At 32.6% G+C, this 25325-nt stretch overlaps 1 protein-coding gene across 1 annotated transcript in view; it reads left to right on the top strand.

Annotated features, from left to right (window-relative positions):
* Window positions 1–18868: 18868 nt before the first annotated feature.
* LOC127705950 (uncharacterized) overlaps window positions 18869–25325 on the top strand; it is a 63279-nt gene continuing 56822 nt past the window's right edge. Inside the window, exon 1 of the mRNA XM_052210333.1 lies at window positions 18869–18941. Coding sequence (XP_052066293.1) covers window positions 18915–18941 — 27 coding nt within the window. The 5' untranslated portion in view covers window positions 18869–18914. The remainder of the gene's footprint in view (window positions 18942–25325) is intronic.

Raw genomic sequence — 25325 nt, 5'->3', positions numbered from 1 at the left:
TATATACATTTGATTGGACATAGAAAATTATATTCATCTGAATATCACAAACATACTAGCCGATTAAAAAAAAAAATAATTGTTAAGATATATTATTTATTCAAATGTTCTCTTATATCCTTGAGGCATCGTCCCCTGGTATCAACTGCATTCAAGTTACCTATGATGCTTCCTTGTTTGCTTTTGATACAGGTAGGAAAGAGACATTTACACACATTTTACATGCCTATGGCCCATAAGGTATCGCCCCCTGGTGTCAGCTGCCTTTAGGAAACCATAATGCTTTCCTATTTGCTGCTGACACAGGATGGGTCATGGACATGTTTAATTTCTACTTTCTTTTTGGCTAATTATTATATATTTAATTGATCCAACTTTTTGTGTACTATACATATGTGGATATCTATTTTTCTTTTTTTCTTTTTGGGCTGCTTGTTTGTTATCTATATCAACCACACTTGCAATAAAACGCATTAGTATTAAAAAAACAACATACTATAGATTCTTTATCTACGTATTCTTTAAGAACTTAAATAGTTCTCGTTTAACTTTTTTTTTTTTTTTTATCTCATTGTTTGTATTGTATTATGAAAAAATTATTGATGTTGTAATGTTTATGCCCTTTGGGGCCCATAATTGGAAATAAAAAAAAAAATATCTTATCTTATTATATTTATATAACAGTTACATATATATATAATTTTCATCCATTTGTATATCATTCTATTATACCATTCTGATAATAGTGCAGTGCAAGTGCATGGTGGACACTCTTCTGTAAAAATTCGATTTTTCTAAAAGATTGGATATGATTAGGCATTCATATTTTCCCGCCAAAACAATTACAGAGTTACCGGTCCTTACCGGGATTCTTGAGATAATCTTCCGCATGCTTTAACACAATTTTTCGGTATGTGTGCATAGATATTATCAATGATTTTTTACCTTTATATATATATATCAATTGATGAAGACAGAAAGTACCACGACGAAAAGACAAATTAGATAAAAACAACTATTTTATAAATTAGTTGCATCCGAAGCGCGTTTATATGCATTAACCTTCATAAGGAACACTCAAAGCCAAAAATGTGAAAGCCAAAGAAGTATAAGTACTTGAAAAAGTGAAGAGCTATATGACCAAAAAGACGCAAAAGGATAGCCAAATTCACCTAAGGTCAACTTTGCCTGAGGGAGTTGAAACCTTAGTATCTTTTCAAATTCTGAATTTCTAAATGAAGAATTTAAAAATTGAATAACAGTACATAAAGCTTGATTCACAAAGCCCATAGAGTAGGTAGTGTCACAATAACTCTAAAGCTGGGATTTGATCGGGATAAACTTGAAATTAGGATTTCAGAAAGCAGTCTATATGTAGGTCTAACAAAACGTTAGCTCAACTGCATATAAATATAACTGCTGTCAAAAACAAAAAAACAGATATGTTCTTTATAATTTTGACTCCACTACACTTTCTTTCATACTTAGATATTTTGCAAGTAGATGGCCTTTAGACCTTGTTTCCAATATCTTTCAAACTAGTCTCTTTGGTAGAGTCTGGAGAAATTTGTGATGCAAGTTGTAATAATAAATGAGTGTGTTTGAGTTGGGCGAGTTGGCCGTGGGCCGAGTTGTCAGAAATTCAAGACAAACTGAATACAAAACCATTTCCGCCTGCTTACAAAACGTAGACGGTAAGGAACCAGCTACGGAACTTTATTACGGGTTTGATTAATCAAGCAACGCTAATTAAAGCAATTACTATATGAAGTTATAAAGTACATAACATACACTAACTATTTATTATTATATAATACTTCAGACGATCGTCAGCTCGGAGACAAACCGGCTAAAAAATTTTGGTCTCCAAATTTAATAGTATCGATTTCCACAGGTCATCTCTTTTTAAACATTAAAAAAAATCAATTTATCTACACTACATCATCTAACTAAAGAGTAATTGTCTTCTCATAGAACCACTTATCAATGTTACATATTTCGAGATGCTTTGTTCTACAACAGTGCCTTGTCGGTCCACTGTTGACTGTCAAGCATGCGGAAACTGATAACGGATATGCTTTGGAATTTACGTCATAAATATATTGATAAAGCAAATAAAACATTGGATGATGCATTTCTCACTGTGGAAAGATAGGGAGAAGAACAAACTAATCTTATAAAAAAAGAGAAAAAGTCAGACCTATTTTCATTTTTCTTTTCGTTTGATCCACATTTCTTAGTATTATAGGGTGCAAAGAAATACGCATGTGTAGCACACTAACTTAAGGTATCTCGTCGAACCAAATAGGTTAGATGTCTAAAGGTGCGTTTTTCAACGATAATCAAAGAGTCGTTTGCCAAGCCGTAAGTTATCAACAACAACATTTTGTTTTGTGGCATTAAGTCGTTAGAAATACCTCGCTCTGTACGGCAATTTTTTTACTATTTCGCTAAATTATGCCTTATCTCCGCGAACCCTAGATCCTCCCATGCAGACGATCAAATATTGAATATCAAAGAGTAATATTATGAAGTGCATACCAGAGTCCTGACTTGCTACAGGACATAAGCATGTAATGTTGCAGAGTTTTGTAATTTGTCCAAGGCAGTGACAACCTGCGTTTAAGTAGTTATAAATAATGCATATTTAAAGGTTTTTCTTGTCGTATAACATATCGATGGGTGTCAGGATTGTTCAAATAAAAGACCTACCGTTCTGAAAGAAAATAACCCCATGTAGGTGTATACAATTAGTTCATGTATGAACTGGATACTTGCAGACAAAATGTTTCATTAATATCATGGCAATGGTCAAGACTAAGTGGTGTCTTTCCTGTGTTTCTTTGAATCATATATTTTATATACCAGTCTGTTTGTTATCTTTGTAATCATTTGTGCAATTTTCTGACAGTCTTTTTCGTTGCTGTACGAAACCAGAATACCCGGGGTAAACTTGCGACCTTCGGCGAATAATTGACAAACCACTCATACAATTTCTGCACCGATAGATAGTCTAGACGGAATGCACCTTACATTTTTTTTTAATTACGGTGGTTCAGTTTTCACGAGCCCCTTCCTAAAATGTGATACGTAATTTACATGTAACTAAAATGTCGATAAAATACAAAGTGTACACTAGATCACTTTTGTAGATTTCTAAAAAAAAATCGTAATTCCAAAATATCAACAGAAGGGAGAGAAATGTTATTTTTCTCTTGTTAATTTACTATGTCTTATCTTTGTTAATCTAATTCTCTGAAATGACACTGGTTAAAACTCAGTCTGGTCGGGTATGCAGTCTACGTAGCGTCATAGCTTATAACATTCATTATCATTTCATACCAGTTACCATAACTCTCTAACCAAGTAATTCAGTTTCGTGAACTAGTTCCATTTCAATTTATTTACTATTATAATAAGCACATAGATATGAATAAAAGGACACATGGGTTTGTGCCTATAAAGCATTAACCCAATGACAAATATAACGTATAAAAAGAAATCCATAGGTAAACAATTTTTTTCAAACATGCCAAAACCAATTTCTTATTAGTTGATACACTATATTTACCGCTGGAATGAAGCTAAAACATTGAAATTCTTAAACTTCAAGACAAAAATATGATGGGCTGACATTTGTAGAACAGTCATTTAATAATTTGCTAAATGGTAGTAATAGATCCTTTTAAAATTCTATTAGCCATTCCTGTCAGATACATTGTTGTATCAAAAGCCAGGAACTATTGGACAGGTGTAATTGTCGCTGTCAACTTCGATGAAATAAAAATATCAAATGACCTGTAAATGTCCAATCAAAACAATGTAATAAATAGAATGTCGATCCCTTATTCGGTTAACATTGCGTGTAGCAGTACATATAAAACTTAATTAGTCCATCAATATATAGATTAAGTTACTGTAACCCTATTATAATTTATAGAGTAGTCTTAGTGTATTTCCTAATTAAGAACTAATCTATAATTAGAATCTGGAACAGACTATTGTCCCATTGTATCCCTATAACGTCATGGCCATTAGATAAAGAGTTTCCGTATATTATGACATCTACAATTTTATCACAGTAAACTCTATCAAAATCTTAAGGTACCTCAACGTCACTATCAGTATCAATTAAAATGATATAAAATCTATAATATTATTTACGTTTGCATAACTAATTGTGATCAATAATAAATGTATCTGACGTTGTTTACGAAACTTTTTCAAAGAAAGTACCAACAACGTAGGATTTTTTTTCAGGATGTTTGAAGCGCAAAGACGAAAAACACATATCAAACCCCAACCAATCAAACACGATGAATCTTATAAGGAACTGACTCGTCTCAAGGAAAATTGTCAGTTTTTACGTTTTTCAATCACTGATGTAAATTTCAGTTGAATATGTGATTAAGCTATAATTCTTTCATGATTTGCATAGTAGGGAATACGTTAATAAGATTGGTCGAGAGGGCTTCCGGTAGTGGATCTTGACGTTGTTTATTTTTCGATAGACGACGTTGACCGAACTACTTTTTGTAACCAATGTAAACATGATGGTGGCGATAATTACACAATCCGGCTCGACGTTAAAAATATTTATTTTCACTTCGCGTTAATCGTTAAATTATATAATAAACACAAAACATTCATTTGAATGATAATAAATTATTTTTGTAGTTTATTTTTTACCAGATAGCAAATTTCACGGAGTCCATATTTTTGCGATAACCAACACATATATTCATGCACCAGGCCAATTCAATAACACAAATATACAATTTACGTGTGATAGAGGTTACGAGTGTGGAAAAATAAATTCCTTTTCTCCAATTTTTAAGAATTATAAGGATTAAACAAAAATTATTGTTTAAAGGAATTTATTGGTGTATAACCTGGACCAAGTCACTCACAAACATATCATAGGACTTTTATATGTTTGTGAGTGAATTGGTCGAGTTTATACACCAATAAATTCCTTTAAAGAGGCGTTTAATCCTATAATAATTCTTTTTTGATTTGCATATTGGGGAATACGTTTATATGATTGGTCGAGAGGGCTTCCGGTAGTGTTGTCACGGAATAGAAGTTCCTTCATAATATAAGTTCCAAGTGGAAGAAATATTCTGTAAAATTGTTTCCATTGGAACAAATATTACAGTATTTGTTCCTTACGGAATAAAGGGTATAGAATATTTGTTCCTACAGGAACAGATATTATGACATTGTTTATAACAAAGTTTCCAGGGGAACTTCCGTTAGGCGGAACAAATATACGTTGACTCCGTCTCTTGAAGTTATTTATTTTTCGACAGACGACGTTGACGGAACTACTTTTTGTAACCAGGTAAACAAGATGGCGGCGATAATAACACAAACCGGCTCGACGTTAAAAATATTTATTTTCACTTTGCGTTTATTGTTGAATTAAATAATAAACACAAAACATTCATTTGAATGATAATAAGATATTTTTGTAGTTTACCATAAATATATTCATGCGCCAGGCCAATTCAATGACACAAATATACAATTTACGTGTGATAGAGGTTACGAGTGGGGAAATTGAATCCAATTTTAAAGACTTATAAGGACTTTTATTTGTTTGTGAGTGAATTGGTCCAGTTTATATACCAATAAATTCCTTTAAAAAGGCGTTTAATCCTATAATAAACGATGACATGTAAAACATGCAGCCATACACATTCTTAAAAGTTGAGCAAATTTTTTTTTTATAAACACGTATTTTACAACGAATGAAGTATAAAGTACAAACCAGATCAGATTTTACTTTGAAATTGTTATTTCTGGCAGAATTCTATTGTTTTTCCTAATTTGTCCAAAAACATTACGAGTGAAGTTAGCGTCATGTTGTATCTTCAGTGCGATTTTAAATGACTTTGTACCTGAAATCTATATTGAATAATTAGTTTTTAAAACTCAGTACACATCTAATGAAGCGTATGAATATACAAATTGTTAATTGCGATTTGTATGACTGGGTGATGAATCTTTTTCATTGCATTGCTCTACAGTTTTCTAATGTTAGAAAGGAGAATCAATCGTTTTCATCACGATTTTAAAATATGAGCTCAAAGAATCAATTCTGTGCCAGGAAGAAATAATATGCGACGCTATTCCCAAAGATTGTAATAAATGTTGTTTTTTTTTATCTGATACATGTACTTCTTGATTTTAATCGAAAAAACAGCTGCAATCATCCCCCACAAAAATGGAATAGCTCATTAGGTGCTGGTAGTTTTTGTACATTTTTGGAAAGAAACAAAAAGATTTAGATTATGTAAAACAGTATTTTTTTAGTAAGGTATCAACCTGATGTCATTAAAAATTTTGAGATTTATAAAAAAAAACATTATAAAGTATAGGCCTGAATAAATCTTGGTGGATACATGTGAAAACATTTGTCGAAAGTTTTAGCATACTAGTATTTAAATCCTTAATAAAATTCTACTAGGTAATATCAACTTTCATATTTAGACCCTACTGGTGAAACAAAATTAATGCAGGCATATTTAACCATACTTCTCTTGGCAATTCAAAACTCCTATTGTCACTGTTCTGCCAAACATTGTCTAGTGTGTGCATGTCTGTTGTAGATTGTTATCCAAAGTGCGATGTCTAATCAATACGATAAACAGCATGTACCACATGGTTAAGAAACGCTCGTTTACTTCCAAATTAAAAATTAACGGTTTTTTTTTTTATACAAATTGACACTTTCTTTTGAAAGATAACTCCAGTGAGTATTCTGATTTCTGAATTGCCATTTATTTTCTTTTTCCGTAATTAGAAAATATGACGGAATCATCGTGCAACCTTTACGCATTTGTAAAACGCAGGTTTAAGGACATATTCTATGAAAAATGTAAATGTCTATGTTAGAATTCATAGATGCATAAATTGGTATTCCAATAAACTCATACTTTTTTTTATACTTTAAAAGGAACCAACAAATATTCAATCTTACAAAATGTCTACAAAATTGTCAACATAATTATATTGTTAGCGTAATTTTTTAGCACTATGATTTGAAAAAAAGTTGTATGAAAGCCTTATAAATATAATATTGACGCTGGAATGTTCGTGTAAAACATTTTATAATGTTGTGATTGACATTCGTGTAGTTTGTTCTTCTCTGTGTCATATATACATGTAGATATAATAACTATGACACATTCGTTAGTAGTAGGCACACCACAGAGTGGTCAAATACTCCCGTAACAACTATTAACACAATTCGTGTCAGCATTACAATTGACGTATATTATTTTATTATATTTTTATTTGTTAAATCTTCGTTTATTTGTCGACAGCGGTAATCAGACTGAAAACAATTTGGACAAACACAGTTATTCTGATTTTCTTCGTACATCAGTATCATGGGTAGAAACATTTATTTAAAAAAAAGATTTATATTGAATACATGCAAATACAATGTAGCTTGTGTGTTAATTGCATGGAAGATAATAGCGTTAAAAGTAAACAAAATAATATATATCATATGCTTTCTCGTTGACGTATACCTAAATCTTCTATCATTATTTATGAAGTTAAGGATTTTCAACACAATGTCATAATAATATTTATTAACCTCAAATGGATAAGAGTTAACTCACACTTCTACAAGCAACTACAACAAATTTTCAAATTGTTTTATTTATGAAAAGACCGAGAGTAACGAAGGCCATTCGTTGTGCCGTAGTATTATTGTCCTCAATACGGACACAAAATCTCAGTGATTATATCTAATTCGTATATAAACGTAGTCATTAATCTCTGATCGGTGTTGTTGCACAAATTTTTTGACTTGTTTAATTTTTTCCTGTATATAGCGTCGTTATTTCCATTTCGATCTGATACCTATATTAGTTTGCTCTAAGCTATATATTTTTATATACAACGTGTATAAATTATGATAACCTATGATATTATCTTGCTTATAAGATAGATCATGTTGAAGTATTTTTAAAAACAGTTAGTTGAATTGTTTACATTCGTAAAGATTAGCAGTAAATATTTCTATATATATTCTATATTCTATAAGTCGATTTCCGATCTCCTGGAACCCTTCGAGTTCCCTGAAAAGCTTGAGCAGAAATGAACTTGAGTAGCAAATGAACTTGAGTACGAAACACCTGTACATCGCATTTTTTTTCTTTGTGTCATCTTACTTTTTCAAAGAAGCATGCAATATTTTTATTTATACATGTAATACATTAGTGAAAATGAGAAATAATCAGTAATTAACAAAAACTTCGAGCAGGATTGTCCCCTTGGCTGTGCGGGATGTATTTTTATCTTGCCTCCTATACATTTCTAGGAATATGATTGGTTAAAAGCGTCCGCGTGGAGACCGTGTATTTTCCATATTAGTTTAGTAGGGAGGCGGGGCTTATTTCAATACACGGTTAGTAGTGGAGTTATGACTTTGGCACTATTTGCTTATTTGAATGTATTGAAAGTGATGTTTAATATTGTTATATCAAGGTTGTTGATATTAAATTTTTATTGTTGACATTAATTTTTTTTGTGCAGACCAATGGAAGTAAGTTCTTAAAATTGAACACTTGGACACTTTAATATAAACATAAGAAGATGTGGTATGATTGCTAATGAGACAACTCTAGTCTAAATTCAACAAATAAAGATAGTCGGTAAGATAAATTCGTTACATAGTGTGCTAGTGACCTAATACGATATATACGTGGTGAGTAAATTCCATATGGGGTTCGAGCTTCGCTCTCACCCCATATGGAATTTACTGACCCCGTATATATCGTATTAAGTCACTAACACACTATGTAACTAATAATACACAGCCACACCTGATTAGAATTCAAGATACCTAATTATTAGTACTTGAAACAGTTATGACCATCGTGTAAATGGGGTATTTATTGCGGTAAGAAAACCTGGTTCAGGCAAAGACTTTCATTTGAAGATCCAAAACTATTCAGTAACTATGGACACTGATGTTTCAGATTATAACTTGATTTTTAAGTACATTTATTTTCTTCTTTTACTAGTTTTAATTTGAATAGACTATTAAGGTTTCGAGATACCATGATCATAAAAACGTGTTCGGATGAGCAAACTGAATACTTTCTGTATATGAAGAAGCTGGTTTTTTTTTACTTTGTTTTAACAAAAATACCAAATACAGTATGTGTCGGTGGTGTCATTCACTTCATTTAACAAAATGTGTTTAGTTAGAATCAATACCAATATACTTTGATATTCTACTTTGATCGTTCACCTGGATTTTCTGTTTTATATTTTGAAAAGTATTACACCAGAACGTCTCGTTCCATTTTTATCCAGTTTTTGTTAGTAGGATTTAAAAAAAATCTACATTGCATTTAAATAGTGATGAAAGGAAAACCATTGCCACCGATAAATATTTTTCAAGTTGATGATGGCTGGGTTTTTTTTCCATTTCCTTTAAGCTTTTTGAATTGCCCATAGGTTCTAAAGTAAAGATCTAAGAACCAATTAATATTATGCCTTTCATCGATAATGTGAATTTGTTCATTTTTGCTGACTTAGTGAAAAGTCCAAAGTTAAACAGGCTTTTCTATGGAAACGTTATTAGGGACAAAGTAATAGTTAGATTGACATTCGACTTTTTTTCACAGTCAGAATTTTGACTTTCAAAATCTCAAAGTTTCGACTTTAATTCGAAATTTTGACTTTGTAAAAATTGCATGCCATGTTGAATAAATGTAGACTTTTGTAGTAGATTCTTTTCTTTGTTGTGTGTAATTCCTTATATTTTTGTTAATCTGCAATATATTCTGTTATTATGATGAATTTTTTAGTAAGAGATATAGGAAGATGTGGTATGAGTGCCAATGAGACAACTCTCCATCCAAGTCACAATTTATAAAAGTAAACCATTATAGGTCACAGTATACGGTCTCCATCACAGAGCCTTGGATCACACCGAACAGTAAGCTATAATGGGCCTCAAAAATTACTAGTGTAAAACCATTCAACGGGAAAACCAACGGTCTAATCTATATAAAAAACGAGAAACGAGAAACACTTATGAACCACACCAACAAACGACAACTACTGAACAGCAGATTCCTGACTTAGGACAGGTGCAAACAAATGCAGCGGGTTTAAACGTTTTAATGGTACCAAACCTTCACCCTTTTTCTGAAACAATAGTGTAACATCACAACATATAAGATTATGTGTTGGCCCTTAAATTCCAAATAAAAAAGTATAATTATTATAGATATATTAAATAACATCCTGCAGATGTTCATAAGAAATTAGTCAGCCATCAATTTTAATATTTTTAAATTTTCATTGACTTACCATTTGTATAAGGTCTTCTCGCATTAAGTGCAAAACTGCAAAACACTGCCAAAGAGTAACATTTTGAGAGTCTTGTAATATTTAGTATTAGCCAAGGCTTTGTCCAAAAATATTTATGCTACAAGATTTATTTTATATTTATTTTCTAACATGAAAAACTGCAAAATTTCGAAATTTCGAGACCAAGTTTAGGCGCTTCAAGTCTGAATTTCATAGCACTTTACCTTTAAATAATCAATGTGTAATTGTCTGCAACAATCATCTTCTCTGAGAATGAACATTTACTAAACTATTATATCAAAACACGGAAACACCAAAGGAATAGGAGTGTTCGTTTATATTTTAGTTTTACTTGGAGGCATTATTACAATGCACCATTTCCGGCGTGTTGAATTTATTCTTAACAATGAATGAGCTGCCTTGACATCGTTCAAGTGAATTGCATCTATGCACCAATAGAAACGATTATTTGTTGTTGACCTACATGTAGATGCAGCACAACAGGTTATAGTAAAGTAAAAATATGGTTTGTTATGACCACACGGTTACCTTACATCAAAGAGCTTTCTATACTTTGCTATGATGGCGTCTATTGTTTTTCCTGGTATCTTCTCTGAATAAAAGAGGATTTTGGGAATGCAACAATGAGTAAGCAACCAAACAGAACATATAACTAAAGGACACTAAGAGGTCAACTTGTAGTATTCAACAATTCAACAATTAGACAGGCGTTAATCAAAATATACCATGCTCTAAATCGCCTCGAGTCTAAGTTATTTGAGACAAAAATAAACATAAATGAGATAATTGAAAAATCATAAGTCGAAGAAAGACGGATAACACCATGGTAAAAAAATAAAAATACTCGCAACAAACAACAAAACATTGTACAGAAAACTAAAGATTGAGCAACACGTATCTAATAACTACAGGTGAATTTAGAATGTTAAGTTATTTATGTTCCACTAGTAGCTTTCGTCGTATTGCTCATGGCTTTATGTTCTACTCGTAGCTTCTGCCATATTGCCCATGGCTTAATATTCCACTAGTAGTTCCGTCGTTTTGCTCATTGCTTTATGTTCAACAAGTAGCTTCCGTCGTATTGCTCAAGGCTTTATGTTCCACTAGTTGCGTTCGTCGTATTGCTCATTGCTTTATGTTCCACTAGTAGCTTCCGTCGTATTGCTCGTGGCTTTATATTCCGCTAGTAGCTTCCGTTGTATTTCTTATGGCTTTATGTTCCACTAGTAGCGTATGTCGTATTGCTCATGGCTTTATATTCCGCTAGTAGCTTCCGTTGTATTTCTTATGGCTTTATGTTCCACTGGTAGTTTCCGTCGTTTTGCTCATGGCTTTATGTTCAACTAGTAGCTTCCGTCGTTTTTCTCATGGATTTATGTCCCACAAGTAGCTTCCGTCGTATTGCTCAAGGCTTTATGTTCCACTAGTAGCTTCCGTCGTATTGCTCGTGGCTTTATGTTTCACTAGTAGCTTCCGTCGTATTGTTCGTTGCTTTATGTCCCACTAGTAGCTTCCGTCGTATTGCTCGTGGCTTTATGTTTCACTAGTAGCTTCCGTCGTATTGTTCGTGGCTTTATGTTCCACTAGTAGTTTCCGTCGTTTTGCTCATGGATTTATGTTCAACTATTAGCTTCCGTCGTTTTTCTCATGGCTTTATGTTCCACTTGTAGCGTTCGTTGTATTGCTCATGGCTTTATATTCCGTTAGTAGCTTCCTTTGTATTTCTTATGGCTTTATGTTCCACTAGTAGTTTCCGTCGTTTTGCTCATGGCTTTTTGTTCCACTAGTAGTTTCCGTCGTATTGCTCATGGCTTTATGTTCCATTAGTAGCCCCGTCGTATTGCTCATGGCTTCATGTTCCACTAGTAGCATCCGTCGTGTTGCTCATGGCTTTATGTTACACTAGTAGAGTCCGTCGTATTGTTCATGGCTTTATGTTCCACTAATAGCTTCCGTCGTATTGCTTATGGCTTTATGTTCTACTAGTTGCTTTCGTCGTATTGCTCATGGCTTTATGGTCCACACGTAGTTTCTGTCGTATTGCGCTGGCTTTATGATCCACTAGTAGCATCCGTCGTAATTATCATGGCTTTGTGTTCCATTAGTTGCTTCCGTCGTATTGCTCATGACTTAATAGTCCACCAGTAGCTTCCGTCGTATTGCTCATGGCTTTATGGTCCACACGTAGCTTCTGTTGTATTGCGATGGCTTTATGTTCCACTAGTAGCATCCGTCGTATTCATCAGGGCTTTGTGTTCCATTAGTTGCTTCCGTCGTATTGCTCATGGCTTCATAGTCCACAAGTAGCTTCCGTCGTATTGTTCATGGCTTTATGTTCCACTAGTAGCTTCCGTCATATTGCTTATGGCAAGTAAATATTCGCAGATGAGTTACAAACGAAGATTTAAAAAACGATAAAAGAGGACGACAGTATTGCTTCGAGATGTGGAACACATCCGTGGTCATCTGTAACTCAAATATTCCATAACGGTCAAACAACACCATGATTGCGTTAGTCCTCTGAGGAAATGAAACTTTACTATTCCTTGTAAGTAGCAAGCAGATTTTGCGTCTTTAATTGATAAACGATATACCTTAATGTCCGTGACATTGAAAGAGGTCTTTTGTATTGTGTGGAGAAAGTTTGCTTCAATTGCTTAAATATTTGTATTGATTATGGTTTTTTTATAATTAGATCGTAACAGTATTTGATTGATATCGTTGTCCGTTATATTCTGTAATTTGTTAATATTACCCCACAACCGTGTGCTGTAGGACACAGGAATCAAACAAAGAATTTGGTTCAAACTGGTGCTGTAGGAGCAATCCTAAGCTTGCAGTAAAAGAGAGGCGAAAGATACCATAAAGATATTCATACTCATAAGTCGAAACCATGGAAAAAACGAAAAACGACGAAAAGACAAACAACAGTTACACAAAACACAACATAGTAAAGTATGGAAATTGTTCATGTTGAAGGCCTCAGTGACATTGAGATGTAGAACGGCGATTGTTTTATTAGTATTTGGTTTGTCAAATACGTGTCGATATTTTGTCATGAATTGATACACTAAATCCCTTTTTTCCATGATTCAATGAATTTCAAAGATCAATATATCAAAACCGTATTCCTGTTGCATTTAAGTGATTTTGAGCACATTTTACCCATAACCACATAGCAATGGTTTAATATGGAAAGATTCAGATTTTTAAAGAAAGAGTGACATATATTTCAAAGCAACGCGTTACAATCAACGTGGGTGGATATATACAATTTTTACCTTCGGAAGTCCTTTATTTTTACCAATGAACAACATTTCCTGTTTAAGAATGATAAGAGTCAATAACAGAAAGTCAGAAGCAGTGTTGGATAATTGGTACTGCTGAGATTCCTACAAAACTCAATTTAAACTTCACTTTTGTCGTTTTATACCTGAACACCCACGGATAAAATTGTTCATTTTCCACAATCAAATGACATTTTTCTCTGTTTGTGTCACCCTGCCTTAAATGGCCCGGAACACAAATTTTCTGAAAAATAATGTTCTATTTTATCTATGGAATCGTTTATCATTTTATATACGTTTGATTGCAGATGATGAATGGTGCTTTGATGTTACAGGTATCGGCGTCTTTTACAATTTGCACCTGTAATTAGCTATAATTATATGTCTTTACATCCTTCTAATTATAGTGTTTTTGAAATGTTTAGATAGTTCTAAGCTATTGCAGCACTATAAAAAGGACTCTTGTTTTAGGGTACATATACAACTTTGTCGACTGAAAGATTGTGCAAAGTGAAGAGTTAAACAGGTGCGATCTTGAATTTATTGACGGAAATTTATTTTTGGGGGGATAGTAGCTAGATAAAGTAATATTGAAATATAAGGAACAAAAAAGTCATTTAGCATTAGTTTTTAAAAGCAAAAAAGGGTAGTCTAGGATGTTGTTTCAACATTTCTTATATCATAAAAACCTTTTTCCGTATTGTTACAGCCATTTTAATTACAAACAGGGTGTTTATACGACAAAACCAAACGAAACGCAAGATATCATTCCAATGAGTGGCTATAGGAAAGCTTATATCGTATCTAATTCTAGGCCACGCGAAGGGGATTTTAGTCTGTATGCACTTTTTTGTACCAAATATACTATCCAGTATTCCAGTACTTGTTCAGGGGAATGAAGTTGATAAGTACATCCATTGTAAAACGTGTAGTCACAATACAATACAATACAATACAATATAAAGCATATATCACTTCATTATGGAAACATGTTTCTTTCGAACTACGGAGTGCAGTGCTTTTGTTCAGATTTCGTTTGAATTGACAGATTCTCATTAGTTATTTTTTAGATACACACTTGTTGGTTATTTTTTTTTCTATTTGTCGATCTATTGAATGTAGGTGTTTTGTCGTGATTTTTAAGATTATAGCCAATAGAAATAAGAAGATGTGGTATGATTGCCATTGAGACAACTATCCGGCACAGTCCAAATGACGTGGATGTTAGCAACTATAGATAAACGAATGGCCTTCAACATTGAGCAAACGCCATACAATGTAGACAGCTAACTGTATAAAAGGCCCCTACATAACAAAGTTCAAATGACGAAAATACAGGCAATTATAGGTCACTGTACGACTTTCAGCAATGAGAAATGCCCATACCGTCAAGTCAGCTGAAGAAGGACCCGAAATGAAAGACTTCAGACGATAAACTAACGGACTGATTTAAAACAAAAACAATTAACAAAAAAATATACTAGTATAACAGACATGAACCAACGACATCCACTGAATTAACATGTTCTGGACTTGGGAATCAAATCAACAAAAATGTTTACGCAATTTATAAAATATTAGTATGTATTCATCCTCGTAACATTTTATTGGGTGCTTTATAATAAGGCAATTTGTACCATCATCTATTGGTACGTATGTTTAACAAACTGTAGCATAGAGACCTATATATAAAGTAAGCTTCTTCGGCCATGGAGACTTTTCGTATGTCGTTCTTTATATAGAGTTACGAAACTTTAATTTATGATTAAAAAAGTGTTTTTGAAGACCATTATTTTATGATTGTAAACCTCTAGACATCTTATACCTTTTTTTTTGTTGTGTTTCATTGACGTGTAACCAGAACCTTCACTGCTGTTCTTACTAAAATGTTCAATGTTTTTTTGTTGTTCATATTTGCGAAAGCATTTGTCATTAATTATGTTCTATTCTCCCGTTTTTAGATGTAACCTCAGTCTTTTATTATAAATTTTCGTCTAATCTCGGTCTTGTCTTGTCCTATGAATGTTAGTGTACTCTCGATTTTGTCTTGTCCTAAGGGTTTTAGTGTACTATCGATTTTGTCTTGTGCTATGGATTCTTGCGTATTCTCGGCCTTGTTTTGACTTTAAGATTTTTAAGTGTTGAACTTCTCGCAGTCTTGGGTTATCCTGTGGATTTAAGTGAAATCTCCGTCTTGTACTTTCATTTGAATTTGAGTGTAATTGTGGTCTTGTCTTGTCCTATGGATTTAGTGTAATATGTGTCTTGTCGTGTCGTAATGATTAATTATTATCTAGGTTTCTTTGGATATTAAGTCTTGGTATTTTCTTGTATCATGGATTTTTGTCTAAACTCGGTCTTGTCTTGTCCAATGGATTTTAGTATACATGAAGTCTAAGTCAAACTATCGTGTTTGTTTAGTGTAATCTCGGTCTTGTCTTATCATTGGGATTAAATGTAGTTCCAGTCTTGTCTTGTACTATAGATCAAGTGTAATCTCGATCTTGTCTTGTCTCATGGATTTTAGTGTAATCTCAATCTGGTCTGGTCCTATGTATTAAATATAATCTTGATCTCCAAAAAGAGGCGGAAGATACTGAGTAGACAATGAAAGTTCATAGGTTAAGGAGAAACCAACAAAACAATGATAGAAAAACAACGAAAAAAGGCTATCAACAGTCTACAAAACGCTATATAGAAAACTAAAGAGGAACACCCCCTCCTGAAGAAAAGGGGGGTTGGAAGGCTTAGCAGACCTGCTCCACATGTGACACCCGTCGTGTTGCTCATGGTAAGAACAAAATGGTTATTATTTTTACATGAATTTTCGATATAACTGGCTTCCATTTCTTTCCAACCATTATTGTAAAAACAATAATTATATTCTCTTTGCAAAAACTATACATCTTGGCCTGTTTTCTGCTTTTTTGTCGGGTTGATGTCTATTTGACACCTTCCCATTTCCATTCTCAATTTTAATTAACTATGAAACCTATTTTCATATGAATAAGATAAAGAATAATTGTTAATAGAAATAAAATTATAGTATGTCATTAAAAAAAGATATTGCTTGAACTTTACGACATTAAACTTTTTTTTGGATTATCTAGATTCTATGGATTTTTACCTCTTACAATAATTTCATTAAAGATTGCCATTGGTCCTTTTGGCTACTAAACATGAAGATAAAATACAGCAGACAACTTAATTCCTATTGTTGTTCTAAAATTACCTTTGATTTTTATGAATAATGTGTTAAAAAGTTACTAATGTATGATACTGAATTTGCAGACACAAGTCAAAATAATACGTCTTCTCAGACACCAGTCAAAGTAATACGACTTCGCAGACATCAGTCAATATAATACGACTTCGCAGACACCAGTCTAAATAATACGACGTCTCAGACACCAGTCAATATAATACGACTTCTCAGACACCAGTCAATATAATATGACTTCTCAGACACCAATCAATATAATACGACTTCTCAGACACCAGTCAAAATAATACGACTTCTCAGACACCAGTCAAAATAATACGACTTCTCAGACACAAGTCAATATAATATGACTTCTCAGACACCAGTCAAAATAATACGACTTCTCAGACACCAGTCAAAACAATACGACTTCTTAGACACCAGTCAAAATAATACGACTTCTCAGACACGAGTCAATATAATAAGACTTCTCAGACACCAGTCAATATAATATGACTTCTCAGACACCAGTCAAAATAATATGACTTCTCAGACACCAGTCAAAATAATACGACTTCTCAGACACCAGTCAATATAATGTGACTTCTCAGACACCAGTCAAAATAATGTGACTTCGCAGACACCAATCAATATAATACGACTTCTCAGACACCAATCAATATAATGTGACTTCGCAGACACCAGTCAAAATAATACGACTTCGCAGACACCAGTCAAAATGATATGACTTCGCAGACGCCAGTCAAAATATTAATATGATTTCGCAGACACCAGTCAAAATAAATTAAAATACCTGTATTAATAAAGTAATATGTTCAACACATCCTAAATTTTTTCATATATACATGCTAGTAACGAAAAATAAGTAACATTTATTATGATAGACATGTCAAATTTATGTATATTCTGATTAACATGTTATTCATGTTAATTCGTATAAAAATGTTTCTGTATCATAGATAAAAAAAAGAGACACCAACCTCACAAAAAATTAGAACAAAATCGTGAGAAAACTATTGCCTGGTATTGCAATATTGAAGTTAGTTACTTGGATCGTCTCCCCTTTAACATACATTCTTTTATGTACATCTCGAGAGTTCCATCAATGTCCATCAAGCCAGTTAGGATGAGATGCGATTACAAGGCACGAGGACAGACAGACAGGCAGGGTGATTCCGATATGTCCCCTCCCCCGAGACAATTTTCTTTAAATTCTTTTCTTTGTAAGTTTGCTATTATTTTTGTGTGTGTTCTTTTAATTGTAAGTTGTTTGACTGGAACAGTTTTGTCATGCGTCAATTTAAACAAAAAAATTATTAACCTTTCCATAAAAAAAGAAAGTTTCACCTTTGCTCTGTATCAATCTCCACATTGAATAAATTTAATAGAAATTTTCAAAAGTCTGAAACCAACACCAAATTCCATGTGAAGGAAAAACATACAATAGCATTCTATTAAGGTTCTATAAAATCAAATGGCATAAAAATAGGTATTACTTGATGCAATGACATTTAATTAATTTGGTCAGCAATTCCGACGTCATTGTGAGGTAGCTGAAGTCAATAACATTTTAAGCACTAGCTTCTTGTAATTTTACATATGATCATAGTGATATTTTTTTTTTTGCATTTTACGGCTAACAGTAGTATTATATCAAACAATTGTATCGTTTAAGAGAAAAATATTCAGAAAAAATAACAAAGGACAATGACTGATGTAGACGACTTTAGATCAACATACGGTCTTCAACAATTAGCATCTTCCCTTTTTAAAACAAATTTTGGTTTCAATAAATTTAAATTTAGAATCAACCAATGCATTAAAAAATATAACTAACCCTCCACCAAGGACATAAAAGTGTAAACTAATTTTAGGCGAACATTAAGCAGAAAATAAACTATATCCAAAATTACGCAAAAATTGATTATGTTCGTATACCGTAATTATGTACAAATACATTGGACAGGTACCACATGACGTGTACTATAAATGTACTTACTCAAACACACCGAACGATTCGAGTACACCACGTAAACGACATGGACATGGCTCACAACTTTATTTTGGTATGGTACTTTAGATGTTCAAGCTTTCACAAACTTAACTGATACATTATAATTTGTCATCGTGGCTTTGTTTTTTCACATTGTAATTCATTATAAAGAATAAGCAACATTGAATCATATGCATTATCATTGGTTTAACGTGCCGAATTATTTGGAAGATTAGATTTCTCAGAATACACTAAAAATATAATAAAATCTGGTTATAATGCATTTATTTCATAGACACAATATTCAGTTGATCTTTTCCCCTACCCTACCCCACCCCACCCCTCTTCCCACACACACACATACTGTTCAGGGGTAAATAAACAGATAAAATAAAGTTGTAATATAAAATTGTGTTTTTACTGTACATCTTAACTAATTTACAAAAGATATACACATGTTAAAATTATGAAATAGAATATAATTTAATTAATGGTTTTCACAATGGGCAACATGAGATTATTACAATAAACAATTAAACAAACACAAAAAAAGATGGAAATAGATACTTAATAGAGTAAAAAGGAGAAAAAAAAGAAAAGGAATAAACTCCATTCATGTACATGTATCAATAATTTGTCTTGTACATATTGTAATCAAAGTACTGAAGTACTGAACATCGGATGACCGCAAGTTCTTGTGGATTGTCAAAAGCACTTGTCACAGAAAAAAATCACATCTCTATACCTGAAATTGAGGTTAATGTATAGAGATATGTTTTTTTCTGAGACAAATTCGTGCGTGGATGATGAATAAATGACAGGAAATTCAACCTCACCGTAATAACTATTATATTGTAGTTATACAAATCAGTATACACTGGTTTGTTGTTATATATTATATTAATATAACAGTTACATGTATATATAATTTTCATCCATTTGTATATCATTCTATTCTACTATTCTAATAAGAGTGCAGTGCAAGAGCATGGTGGACACTCTTCTGTAAAAATTCTAAAAGATTGGATATGAGTAGGCATTCATATTTTCCCGCAAAAACAATCTTCCATGCAGAGTTACCGGTCCTTGCCGGGATTGTCGCAAAATGTTCTTGAGATATTCTTCCGCATGTTTACCATATCAATGATTTTTTACTTATATATATATATATATATATATATATATATATATATATATATATATATATATATATATATATATATATATATATATATATCTTACGACAACAAAACATTTTCATATTATTGATTTATGTTCTAAACAAAAATATTGTTATCAGTATTCATTGAAGAGATGTATTTATAACAAACGATAAGGAATGTTATTTTGCACTCGTTAATATCCGCGTATTTAGCATGTTTATAGATCGGTTACAAACTCAAAACGAAAGTTACGTAATGGAAATCTAGGCGATAGCAATACATCGAAATACCCTCACGGTCATCGCGATGTAAAAATCAATAACATCCAAACAAGTAATACACATACATAAATCGACGGTAAGGACTAATATAAAAATTAAGGCAAATGAGAATATGAAAAAAATCACTCGCAAAATATATAAAATATTTTTGTCTTCATTGTTTGATATAAATTTATTTTGAACCTTTCATCCTCGTTTATTGGGGTTTTTTTTATTCTTTTTTACTTTATGTGATATGAGAGTAAAAACGTGTATTCTGACAAATTTTCTACTTCATTCTTTTCTCCACATTTACATCAATTTGAAATTCTTTAGATATATATCTATATCTTTCAGTTTCTATGAATAATTTATATAAAGATATTCTTAACCTGTAAAATGCTTTTCTGTAATGAAGTAAATTTTCTGCAACAATTTTTTTTGTTTTAAGAAAAGTAATATAAAAAAGGGAGATGTGGCATGATTGCCAATGAGACAACTATCCATCAAAGTTTAAATGAAGTGGATGTAAGCAGTTATAGGCAGTCGTAGTACATATAATGATGTATCTTATTTTCTAGACATTATTTATCTTACCACTTATTTTTATGTCAACAGTGGTAAATATAAATAAGAAGATGTGGTATGAGTGCCAATGATACAACTCTCTATCCAAGTCACAATGTATAAAAAGTTAACAATTATTATAATAGGTCAAAGTACGGCCTTCCGAGCCTTGGCTCACACCGAACAGCAAGCTATAAAGGGCCCCAAAATGACTAGTGTAAAACAATTCAAAAAGGAAAACCAACTGTCTAATCTATATAAAAACGAGAAACACCTATGAACCACACCAACGAACGGCAACCACTGAACAACAGGCTCCTGTGGTAAAGCTTGGTTTAAAATGAAGTCAATATAATATGCAAGAATGAGTATTTAAAGGGGCATTATCTACGAGATATAAAAAAAAATAAATATGATTTTTTTTTGTTCGATCATTAATGAAATTGAAATAGTGAAATAATAATTCGAATTTTGTCAATATAAGAAACATCGCTGCTGAATTATTCACTTGCAAGTGTATAATTTGACCTCATTGAATGCGTATTCATGTGACTTTCAATTTAACCCCTTAGCTGGAGACAGGTGACGCATGTATTCAACTATTATTGGAAATGAATGTAAACATTGAAAGTAAAAAAAGAATGAACCATTTGGTTGACTGATTCGATCCACAAAAAATCATTCTCAGACAGGTTGAAACGATGATAAACATACTTTTTAACGTACAATATGAAATCAAGCAGACCTAGAAAAATCCAATTGCATGTGGTCGCTATCTATTTATATTTATGTTGATGCCCCTTTAAAAAACAAACAAATACTGGTGCATTTTTGAGATTTATTATTTTCAAATTTCCAAATGATGGTTACACCACGTCCGGTCTCTGTTTTCGTTAGATTTTTTTGCTTTGTAACGATCTGATGAGTAAAGACCTTTTTGAGTCTGTTCTTATTTTGTACTGTTACATACACCATTTTCCCAGGTTAGGGGAGGGTTGGCGCCTTCAAACTAGTTTAACACCGCCACATTCTATATGTGCATGTCCCATGTCAGGAGCCCATAGTTCAGTGGTAGTCGTTTGTTCATGTCTGTCATATTTGATTTTCATAAATTGTTTTGTTATAATTTAGGACGTTAGTTTTCTCAATTGAATTGTTTCGTATTTTTCCTATCGGGGCCTTTTGAAGTCGACTATACGGTATGGGTTTTTCTCATTGTTGGAGGTCGTACGGTTGCCTATTATAAATTATTGCTCACATCCACTTCATTTGAACTTTGGTTGATAGTTGTCCCATTGGCAATCATACCACATCTCCTTATTTTTAGGTCTTTCCACTTTTCTGTGGAAAGACCTATTGCTTTTCTTCTGATTATTATTTTTAGGTCTTTCCACTTTTTTGTGGAAAGACCTATTGTATTTGTTCTGATTATTTTTTTTTTCTTCTTCCGCCACTTTTATTACTTGCGTGTAACTTTTGTTTCGCAAGATGTCGCTTGGATGTTTGGTATATGATATCGTATAGTTTATGCGCCTTTGAAACTAACCCTGCTTAACCGTATACTTTTCTTCGTAAGAGTTATCTCCCCAAACACTATTTTAGATGTGGGTGCATCTCCTTCGTAACCATAAAAGAAATCGACAAATTTATTTTTCCAAATTGCTCGTTATATCCTTAGGATGTTTTATCCAGTTTTGACCGAACGATACGCACACTCCATATGAGAGTTATTTTCCCTTCTGTACTTCACATAAGTGATATTTTAATGTATCACATCAATGGTAAGTGGTAGATACCTAAGTATTTTGATCTTAGATCCTTGGTTCACAAAAATGAATTTGTGGTCAAGGTCATGGTCTCAATTTTGAATTCTCCTTGTTTTATGATCTGTTCTGACACTTTTACAGATATATATAAAAGAACTAAGGGAGCTACCATTTGATTTTTATGGGGGGGGGGGGGGGGCGGTGGTGCTAGGATGAAATTTGAAAAAAATAGGCAGGACAGGAGTTTTGAGTAAAAAAAAGGCAGGATGAGACACTTTGCAAAAAAAAAAGGCAGGATGACGATTTATGTAAAAAATAAGTCAGGATAAACTAATAAAAAAAAAAGGCAGGACCGAATAGAGTGAAAAATAAAAAGGCAGGACAGAGATTACAACTAAAAAATGCAGGACAAAATTTTTCATCCTAGTACATAGAAACTATATATTTTTAGAATCAGTGTAAATACAGCTATCATATGAGACCGGAAGTGACATTTTCTAAACCAGAAGCTGGCAATTATCTCCCTTATTTCAGGCAAAAGTGTATAGAAACCATATATTTTTGTAATCGGTATGAATAAAGCTATTATATGAGACAGGAAGTGACATTTTCTAAACTGGATATAGCAAATTATCTCCGTTATTTTAGACAACAGTATATAAAAAAAACACATATATTTAATCAGTATGAAGAAACTTATCTGGATTGGACGCCAAATAAAAACCATAGGTAGCTTCTCATCAATTATTTAGAAAATTGATGTGGAAAGACCTTCAATTGTTCTCTGAACAATTGGTTTTTAATTATTTTTATCTTCTTCCCCTAAATTTTGTTCTTGCGTGTAATTTTTGTTTCGCAACATATCTCTTAAATATGTGGTATATGTTATCGTACAGTTTATGCGCTTTTAATTTTGACCCTGCTTAGCGGAACAATATTCTTTATAAGATTATCTCCCCAAACACTGTTTTGCTTGTGTGTGCATCTCCTTTGCAACCGTAAAAGAAATCGACAAATTTATTTTTCCAAATGGCTCGTTAAATCCTCAGAATGCTCACTCAATTTTCATCAAAGAGATACTGAGACTCCATATGAGTGTTATTTCCCCTTTTGTATTTGACATGAGTGGGATTCAAATGTAACGCATGAACTGTAAGTGATAGAGACCTAGGGTATCTTGATTTGAGGTCCTTGGTCCACCAAAAAGAAAATGGTGTCAATGTCAAAGGTCAAGGTCATTTTTAAAATTTTGCCCTTTGCTTGTGTGTGCATCTTATCTCAATGTATAAAAGCTAGATACAAAAGAACTAATATAAAATGTTTGGGTTGTTGAGACGGAGAAATAATACATCAGTCCGAAGCGATCTGATGATAACTTATAGGAGTTATTGCCCCTAAAATGTTAGTATTAATGGTAAATCGAATATAACTTCATTGCAATACATGACAACGCCATAGTGTCTTTTGCAAAGAGTTGGGTGACACATGACCTTGAAAATAATCAACCGGAAGTGACCTTGTGAAAACCTAAAGTAGCTACTTTTGCACTTATTCAAGTTAGGTTAGGTTAGAATCAGCATACAATAACCTTTTATTGACACCGGAAGTTACCTTCTGTAAACCAGAAGTAGCTAATTATCTCCCTTATTGAAATAAAAGTATATAGAAACCATATATTTTCGGAGTCAGTGTAAAGTAAGCTATCTTATGGCACCGGATGTGATCTTCTATAAAGAAGTGGGGGATTATCTACATTATTCCAAGTGATTGTACATATAAACCATATATCAGCGCATAGCAAGGTATCATATGAGGCAGTAAGTGATAATTTCTAAACCGGAAGTTGCAAATTATTTCCCTTATTTCAGAGAATAGTATATAGAAACCATATAATTTTTTAATCAGTATGAAGAAATCTACGTTTAAACCCCAATAGTAACTTGAGTAAACCGGAAGTAGCATCTTAATTTAGTAGCATAGAAATTTAATGTGGAAAGACCTTCAATTGTTCTCTGAACAATTGGTTTTTAATTATACCTGAATTTGTTCATGTATTGTCCATGAAAATCAATACGATTCACCACAAGAGAGAGTCGAAAGATACAAAAGGGACATTCAAACTCATAAGCCGAAAATAAACTGACAACGGCATGACAAAAAAGAAAAAGACCAAAAGGCAATCAACCGTATGCAATTATTTAATGCGGGGAAATTCTCAAACATTTCAACCAACTTAGTCTATTTTGACAGCTTCTGTACAATAAAAAAAAAATAATTACACACGAAAGTCCAGGAAAGCTTTTAATTTTCGAAAACATAAAATGCATTTTTTTATCTAGTTCCTTTCGTACATTAAAACATTTCTAGGTGCACAAATCTTTCTGCACTCATAGTAAATTTTGTGGTTTATACACGACCATTTTTGTCAATAATTTTTGAAACACCCCAGTCATTTAATTTTTCTCTGGACGTTTTAAGCAATCAACAATCACCTAATTCATTGTGTTGATTTTTTTTTATTAAGTAAGTCACAACCATACTCAGGGTGTCTTATTTCAAAATTCATATCAAGTACTACAAACAGAAAACTCGTAATAAATTTTGCCAGATAAAACGGTCAATTTAATAAATGATCCTGTAAATTAAATATTACAATGATCTGTAGATATTGTTCTAAAATAAACTGATACACTCGTTCGTC

This window comes from Mytilus californianus, unplaced genomic scaffold, assembly GCF_021869535.1.
Source record: "Mytilus californianus isolate M0D057914Y unplaced genomic scaffold, xbMytCali1.0.p SCAF_6, whole genome shotgun sequence".
In the NCBI taxonomy this organism is placed as follows: domain Eukaryota; kingdom Metazoa; phylum Mollusca; class Bivalvia; order Mytilida; family Mytilidae; genus Mytilus; species Mytilus californianus.
This window is presented reverse-complemented; position numbering and strand designations above follow the sequence as displayed.